At 44.4% G+C, this 8,488-nt stretch overlaps 1 protein-coding gene across 2 annotated transcripts; it reads left to right on the top strand.

Annotated features, from left to right (window-relative positions):
* Positions 2,870-7,643, top strand: LOC8062853 (probable serine/threonine-protein kinase At4g35230). Of its 2 annotated transcripts, none has more exons than XM_021452007.1 (9): positions 2,870-3,340; positions 3,470-3,605; positions 4,015-4,148; positions 4,489-4,594; positions 5,157-5,242; positions 5,520-5,708; positions 6,542-6,715; positions 6,797-6,914; positions 7,074-7,209. In XM_021452007.1, exons 1-9 carry the CDS (start codon positions 2,960-2,962, stop codon positions 7,079-7,081), a joined length of 1,332 nt encoding a protein of 443 aa, XP_021307682.1. In that variant the 5' UTR covers positions 2,870-2,959; the 3' UTR covers positions 7,082-7,209. The 2 variants fall into 2 exon arrangements, with proteins under 2 accessions (XP_021307682.1, XP_002467567.1); XM_002467522.2 differs by having other exon boundaries at positions 2,873-3,340; positions 6,797-6,910; positions 7,074-7,643.

The following is an 8,488-nucleotide window of genomic DNA, read 5'->3' as shown; positions in this document are numbered from 1 at the left end:
GAGTCTTGTAATCTCTTTTTTACATGTATATGGATGTGCACGTTTGTGTGTGGTATGTGTGAAATGTGTAGGTTGTATGGGTCCATTTGTACACTCTCTCGTCTCCTATAAATTCTGAGTGTGTCGTCTTTATAGTTCACGTGTTCCAAAAAAAAGTACTTGAAAGTACCCACCTAGCCCCGCGTCACTCTCTCCTAGGGCAACTCGGGTTGTGTCATTCCGCCCCGCCTTTGAGCTCCTCCTTCGCTGCTCCATGCCTGACTACCGCTAGAGCTCAACACCAGAAGTCTAGCTAAGGGCAAGGATGGTGGCGACTGGGTCTTCTTCCAACTTGTTCTCCCTCTTCTCTCTCCTAGAGGTGCTCTCGAGGTAGGTCTACATGACGGCGACGACCGACGATGGGATTTTGGCTCGATGCGCGTGGATCCACTGATCCCTTGGGCAGGTCTGGTGTCCAAGAGGTTGCTACGACACAACGGTGGCTCGCTCTAGGCTACTGGTGCGCAGACCACACCCTCCTCAACCAGAGTGCCCGACGTCGGTGTGCAGCGACCATGAGGCGTCTGACAACAGTTGTAGGTTTTTCGATGCTGGCAGACCACAATGGCTATGAGGTGCTCGGTGCTGGCTATCGAGGCAGTGTTCGGGCACGCCCCCTGGCGGGCAGCCAGGTTGGCGGTAGCTGTGCCAAAGTGCCACCACTATGGCGTGGTTGCTGCGAGGAGTCGACGCCCTATGCTAGTTATGCGGCGTTGGCACCATGGTGTCATGGACGACAATGGCCTCCTCGTTTTCGTGTCTACAGTACCATGGCGTTGAGGTGGGCCGAGCGGGGCACATGAACCTCACAATTTGGTGGCAGCGACCGTGAAGACATCCTCTAGCCTAGGGTAGGCAACCCTATCGACGGGCTCGACGGGAAAGGCTATTGCAGCAGACACAGGCTGGGGGGCTATGGTGAAAGCTTTACCCATTCTTTGGGTCGACGATGACGACACCTTCGGGTACCGTTTACTTTCTTAGAAGCGTTTATCGAAAGGCCCCTCTCCTCTTTTGTGGCGTGTTCTTCCTGGGAGTATAACCTTGACCTTTTGGTCAGGTGACGATGATGTCGGTGGCGTCGTGCCCCTCATTAGAGGCGTTGCTTTGGAAGGTTGTGCCATCTGTGGTAGTGGTCGGTGTCATGGCAAGAAAGGTGAAGACCTAGTTGAGGATTCGAGTTATTGGTGTCCATGGTGGTGGAAGGGAGAGGAGTGCATGGACATAGCGAATGGAGGGCTTGGTGCCTATTTGCTAGTGGAGGGTGGTGGTCTAGTGAGACCGTGTGCCAATTGTGACCACAAAGACGGCGAGGAGGCCGGCGCAAGCGGATTCAATTATGGGAGGGCTACACGGCTTGCAGCGGCCTGTGGCGACTAGCTCTGCTTCTCAGCGAGCTATCTCGATGTGGGATTTCGTCGACAAAGACAACGCGAGTGGTGACTACGATGTTTCGTCTTGACGTCTTCATCGTTTGGGGGACGGTAGTACAATGTGGCAACTGGTTGATGGTGGTTTGGAGGCGGTGTTGTGTGCGGCTTTTTTTGAATTTTCGGCTTTGTTTGGCTCATGTCCATGTCCCTATCCAACTGTCCAAAGTTGTTTTTCTTGTGAGTTTAAGATCGGCGCGTGTTGATGTTTCAATCCAATCGACCCGAGTTGTTGTTATTGTTGTTGTTGTTTATTTTTTTGTATGTTGTTTGTTGTTGCCTAGGCTGAATTTATCTTTGTTTTAATATAATGGACAGTTCTCCTGCTTGATTCGTTAAAAAAAGTTCACGTGTTCGCTTGGACACCAGTCGAGTCGAAGTCGAGGGACGTCCGAGTCCGGAGCATCAATTGGGCCTGCGCGCCGCGTTTGTGTGACTTTGAAACATGTCAACTGGGCCTGCCGTGTTTGCGTGTGTTTGCGTGCCTCCCAGTTCGTCCTTTGTAACTGCGACATACGAAACTGCAAAAGGGAAGTCGATTAAGAAAAAATGCAGTGAGTTTGGTGGGAGAGCAACTGACATTGCGTCGACCATTTGTGCTAAGCTGTGGCAGTGGCACAAGTATATAGGAGCATTGCAGCAACACAATGAACAATGCTGATACAAGTGCAAGCACACAACGCGTATTATATTGAGGCTTTGTTTAGATTCATTTTTTTTTAGATTTTGACACGATAACATTTCTGTTTGTATTTGGTAATTATTGTCTAACTATGGACTAACTAGTTTCAAAAGATTCGTCTCGTAAATTACAGGCAAACTGTATAATTAGTTAACTTTTTATCTATATTTAATACTCCATGCATGTGTTATAAGATTCGATGTAATGAAGAAACTTAAAAAAAATTTAGATTTTGAGATGAACTAGTTCTTGTTTGGCACGGCTCCACTTCATCAGTGAAGCTGTTTTTTTTTTGTGTTTCAGCTCTGTGAACAACTCTGTCAGTGGAGCTATAGCTGTTTTAGTAAATGGTTTGGCAAAACAGCTCTACATGTGGCTTTTCTTAAAATATGTTTTCATAGAATACTATGTAGGATGAGATAAAGCCGAAAGAAGCCATTATTTTTATCTTCTTTCTCATGTTTTTAGAAACTTTATTGATAAAATCATTTCATTTTACATAATTTAACAGAAAACAACTCCTAAAGCTGTTAAAGAAGGCCTACCAAACGGACCTTGACGACATGCTAGCCGTCTGAACGTATATCACGGAGTCCATAGACACGAACCGCACGGGCACGGCGCGAAAACCCAAGACCCCGGACCGAACAAACCAAACCAGGCCCAGCCCAGAGAATCAGAATCAGGGGCAAGTTTACAAAAACTGTCTCCTCCGCACACGCCACGCGCACACGCACACGAGCACACCCGCGCAAAGGGAGGGAAACGGCCCGCACCGCAAGGCCGCACGCCTTTCACACTTGACTTGATGGGTTGCTGCCGCTCCTCGCTGCGGCCGGGGCCCCACGCGGCGGAGAAGCCGCCCCGCCACCGCCCGCCGCCGCCGCCACCGACGAACAACGGCCCGTCCTTCTCCCTGAACGCGCACCAGGCTGCGCCCCCGGCCCCGGCCCCGGCCCGCGCCGCCGCCGGGGACGTCCCGGTGTTCGCCGAGTTCTCGCTGGCGGAGCTCCGTGCGGCCACGGCCGGGTTCGCGCCGCAGAACATCGTCTCCGAGAGCGGCGAGAAGGCGCCCAACCTCGTCTACAGGGGCCAGCTCAAGGCACCCCGCGGTGCCCCGGCCCCGCCGCGCGCAATTGCCGTGAAGAAGTTCGCCAAGCTCGCGTGGCCTGACCCCAAGCAGTTCGCGGTAGGCAAGCAAGCAAAAGTTCGATTGCTTTCTTTTGGCCTCGTTCCCGCGGCGCGGAACTGGTGGGGGGCGCCCTCGGTGTGCCTGGCCTGGGTTTTTCACAGGTACTAGTTGATTTGATCACTGCAGGAGGAGGCGAAGGGGGTCGGAGGCCTCCGGCACCGGAGGATGGCGAACCTGATCGGCTACTGCTGCGACGGCGACGAGCGCCTGCTCGTCGCCGAGTTCATGCCCAACGATACCCTCGCCAAGCACCTTTTTCACTGTGAGCCCTCTTCGTGCTCTGCAGTTCGTGTTACCTGGATGCACCATTTGATCATGTTCCAAAGACTGGGACTCACTACTGTAGTATACTATATGCTGATGTCGTGGAATTTTGGTGATAGTGAATAAGTTAGTTATTTGGCACAAGACAGGCGAAATGTTCTACTTTGATTCTCATTATTACATCAGTTTTCTGTGCGAGCTGTTCTGATTCTGATTATCATATCAGTACAAAGGGGAAACTAAATTGAAATTCGTGAGTTCAGGAGTTTGGAGTTTGATCGTTTGTTTTTATCTTTAGTAACATGGCGATACTGGTTGCATTTATCAGATGGTTTTACTTAACATGCATAAACAAGCAAATAATTAACTTCTGATTTATTGGTCGCTATGGTTTTTCTCATGTGCAGGGGAAAACCAGAGTATTGAATGGGCTATGCGTCTGAGAGTTGCATACTACATTTCGCAAGCATTGGAGTACTGTAGTATCAAGGGGCGGCCTTTATATCATGACCTAAATGCTTACAGGGTCCTCTTTGATGAGGTAAATGGGCAACCTGTGCACCTTGTTTGAATATAGGGTACTGCAAGTGGTGCATAAAGCCTGATTAATGAGTCTGATTGATGACCACGTGGCATATGTTCTTGATATTTCTATCAATGACATATTGACTAGTAATATTTATTGTGTTTGGCAATACCATTAGTATTATACTGGGAATGGCAGAACTTATATTGGACTCATAGCATGGCATACAATGTCAAAGATTATGTTTTATAAGTTGATACTCCTAATTGCATCCAGCAGTTGAATATGTCATTTTGTACTAATTGTCTTATTTTCAAACGAAATTTTATAGTTGTAATAAACTTTCTGATTGCAGAATGGTGACCCTCGTCTGTCATGCTTTGGTCTGATGAAAAACAGCAGGGATGGAAAAAGCTATAGCACGAACCTAGCATATACACCTCCAGAATATCTGAGAAATGGTGCCTATCTCTTCACTTTCATGTTTTTTTTTCTGGAAGCAGTTTTTAGTTTCATGTTAAGTAACGAAATATTTCACCTTTCATGGTTTCTCTTATTAAACTTAGTTATGTTTATAACACTGTCTTTCCGACTGCCATTATTCTACTGCACTTACCAGTGGAAAATATATTTTTCAACACTTGCTCAATGCTCTGTATAACTGATAATTCCAGCAGACAAACATTTTTTTGTTGTTATTATAGTGACATCATTTCTGGAAGTTGAGTTCCATAATTATAGTGTTGATCTTTTTATTCCCTTGTAAAAGACAAAATAGCATACATCTGGAATTTAGCTTTTCGGAAGGACTAGTGAGACACAGTTTATGGTTTTCTGATTCCCTTGTATGTGCTGTTTAAATTGAGCATATTGCGCCCTTGGTAAGGCAGTTACCAGGTGCTGTCAGATGGTCTGGTTAGTCCTCGGTCTCTGTATGTTATTGAAATCAATAAGTAATGACCAAAAAAACAGCAAGAAATGCTTCAAGTGTATATTTTTCTGAGGAAAGTTTTGTTCTTGCAGGCAGGGTTACTCCAGAAAGTGTCATATTCAGTTTTGGTACTGTACTCCTTGACCTTCTCAGTGGGAAACGTATACCACCTTCACATGTAAGTTTCTTGCTAGAAATGTCTTATGCTTCGTTAGATATGAGGCCTGTTTCCACAAAAATAGAAATACACATGCCAGTTGGATACAGGTAGAACACCCATGCTTGCAGTGATTTTTTTCCTCAAACTGAATCTCTGACACATCTTTAGCTCATATAATTTGAGCACAATCTGCACTGTGGAAATGACACCCTGCATAATTTGTTATGCAAGCATAAAACTAAACACACATGTATGCACGCTGATAGTAATGCATGTATGCGTTTGTTGCACGCAGGCACTTGATATCATGAGAGGCAGAAACATCCAAGCAGTTATGGATTCACATTTGGAGGGGAACTACTCAACTGAGGTGGCTACTACATTGGTGAACCTTGCTTCTCAGTGTCTACAATATGAGCCAAGAGATCGGCCTGACATAAAAAAATTGGTTTCCATTCTGGAGCCTTTGCAGACAAAATCAGAGGTAACCATGTTTATTCTTCTTTATTTCATATTTGACTCAGTCTTTGTGAAAGGAGTATATTTAATGCCCTAGCATCACACTGGTTCATGCTAATAACTGTAACTTCCACAGGTACTATGTGATATTGCTCCATTCCTTGCCTTGTGTAGCAGTAACTTAATACTTGGCATGAGACAGTAAACGTTAAAATGGAACTGAAATCCTCACTACTCTGTGCTGCAGCAACCTAATACTTTGCATGATCATGCTCAAAAAATACTTTGCATGATATAATAGTAAAGGTTAAAACAGAACAGTGAAATCCTCACTGTGTCCACTTTGTTAGACTGTATAGTAGAGGTTTTCCTGCATTACTGCACAGATAGATTTTTTTTCAATGAACACAGATAGATTATGTTACCATGTTATCTTTGAATGCTATGTTTGCAAAATATTCAGTTTAACATGAGCAAATGCCTGTCTTACACTCTTACTTGTATTCTTTTTAGATATATTATATTCTTACAAAAGCATATGGTTTACCACAAAATTCTAAACACACTACATGGACACGGGTGTGGTTGTCTGTGTCTGGGTTGAGATCGGGTGTCCAATTCAGCATATCTTTTGGGGATACGCCATGAAGCCAAATACCATTTGGAATCCAAATGGGTGTTGGTGTTTAACATAGCTGAATAATTAGGGCACGGGTGTCTGGATACACCAAAACGACCTTGATGATTTTATTTTTGACGGAGGAAATGTTAAGATAACGACCCTGCATTTATAGAAAGCAAATATTAAGATAACGACCCTGATGATTCGTGTTGTTTCCCTTGAAAAATATGGAACAGGTACCGTCCTATGTGATGCTTGGAATTCCAAAGCCAGTGGAAGAATCACAGGCACCACCTACTCCACAGCACCCTCTTTCTCCCATGGGTGAAGCCTGTTCTAGAATGGACCTAACTGCCATCCATCAGTTCCTATTTACAGCACATTATAGCGATGATGACGGGAACAATGAGGTAAAATAAATGAGTGCATTCTGGTTCCAATCTTCCTGTTTTGTAGGATTTATGAAACTGATATCATTCTCCACTCTGCAGCTATCTTTTCAAGAATGGACACAACAGATGAGGGATATGTTGGATGCAAGGAAACGTGGCGACTCTGCCTTCAAAGACAAAGATTTTAAGGCAGCAATCGATTGTTATAGTCAGGTGGGTATGTGTCTCTTGTTCACCAAAAGCCCTTAATAGCCCCCAAATATATCACTCAAATGTAGCTGTAGAGACTAGGAAAGTTTGGTTTACTCCATTTATCTAAAACAAAAAGAAACACTCCAATGTAGCTGATTCCTCTTTCCCTGTGTTTGTTTCACAGTTTGTTGATGTGGGAACAATGATGTCACCGACTATATTCGCCAGACGAAGCTTGTGCTACCTTATGTGTGACCAACCTGATGCTGCCCTCCGCGATGCAATGCAAGCACAGATCGTCTACCCTGATTGGCCGACAGCATTCTACATGCAGGCAGTTGCACTATCTAAGCTAAACATGCAGAGTGACGCCGTGGACATGCTGAATGAGGCATCACAGCTAGAAGAGAAGAGGCAGAAGAGCACAAGAGTTCTTTAAATGACATTGGCAGCTCTGAGAAGTGGCACCCCTTCTATATATAATATAGATTTGCAGTATGTAGTACAGTAATATACTCGCCAACCTTTCCCGCCTTGTAAAAAGTGCTTAGTATATTTCGTGGTTTAGAATTAGAAGTTAGGAAAAGTGAAAACTGTAGAGGAGATGCTCTTTCCTCTCTGGACTCTTAGAATCATGTAATGGAAATCCATATGGTTTGACACTTCTGTAATAGGTTCTTCATTTTTTTGCCCATGTATATAACATGTTGCATGAGAGTTCAGAACTTGATTCATATAGGTTGCTGCTTGTTCAGGAGGGCCCCTGTCGCCAAAGCTAATAAACATGCCTTTTTTTGTGAAAAACTATTTCTCTGGGCATTTTTTCCATTAATCATGTATTAATATCAAATTAGTTTTCCATCTGCCAGTACTGTATGACTGTTTGTTGCAACAGTAGCAGCTCCATCTTGGTCGACTGTTTGTTGCAACAGTCGAAGCTCCATCTTGGTCTGATTTCTATCAGACTGCACCTGATGTGACCTCGTGCGGTTCCCCATCTTGAAGAACACCATACATATAGGCTTTGAAGTTCTGTATGGCTGTTGTTTTATGCATTTTAGCTATTATATGAAATACTATGTTAAACCGAGAAGTGTCGTTTTTGCCGAGTGTTCAGATGACAAATGGTGCTTGCTACTTGCTATTTGAAGGTTTTAAGGACCCTGTCATATTCACAAACTGGGTTGAGGAGCCTGGTGTCATGATTAAGGGTAAAATCTGAACAATATTAGCTATATACTCTTGATGCTATAAATGGTATTTTCTTGTCTATTTTTTCTCAACCACTTTATCTTCTCTGCAATGTTGTTTACAAAGTTGGATGCCCTTTGTATTTGCTAATATTTTTCAAATCTCTCACCATTCTGAACGCAGCCATACATCAACTTACTGCGTTGAAAGAAGAACCTTCTGAAAATGCTCTGTCAAGAGTTTCTTGGCAGAAAGAAGAGGTTGTCAAAGAGCTATCTGTTGGTTCCTTCAGAAACTTACCACTTTTTAGATCCGTAAATAGTTGATGGGAGTTAAAAAAAAAAAAAACAGGAGCAACCGAAGAGAGCCAACATGCACAGAACAATGCCATCGAAATAGTAGCCATAA

The sequence above is a fragment of the Sorghum bicolor genome, chromosome 1, assembly GCF_000003195.3.
Source record: "Sorghum bicolor cultivar BTx623 chromosome 1, Sorghum_bicolor_NCBIv3, whole genome shotgun sequence".
Classification (NCBI taxonomy): domain Eukaryota; kingdom Viridiplantae; phylum Streptophyta; class Magnoliopsida; order Poales; family Poaceae; genus Sorghum; species Sorghum bicolor.
The sequence above is the reverse complement of the archived record's forward strand: the minus strand, read 5'-3'. Positions and strand labels throughout refer to the sequence as shown.

Coding starts and splice junctions, on each gene's coding strand:
- LOC8062853 (XM_002467522.2), top strand. CDS start 2,960: ATGGGTTGCTGCCGCTCCTCGCTGCGGCCGGGGCCCCACGCGGCGGAG. Junction 3,606..4,014: donor CGCCAAGCACCTTTTTCACT/GTGAGCCCTCTT, acceptor TCTCATGTGCAG/GGGAAAACCAGAGTATTGAA. Junction 6,716..6,796: donor ATGATGACGGGAACAATGAG/GTAAAATAAATG, acceptor TCCACTCTGCAG/CTATCTTTTCAAGAATGGAC.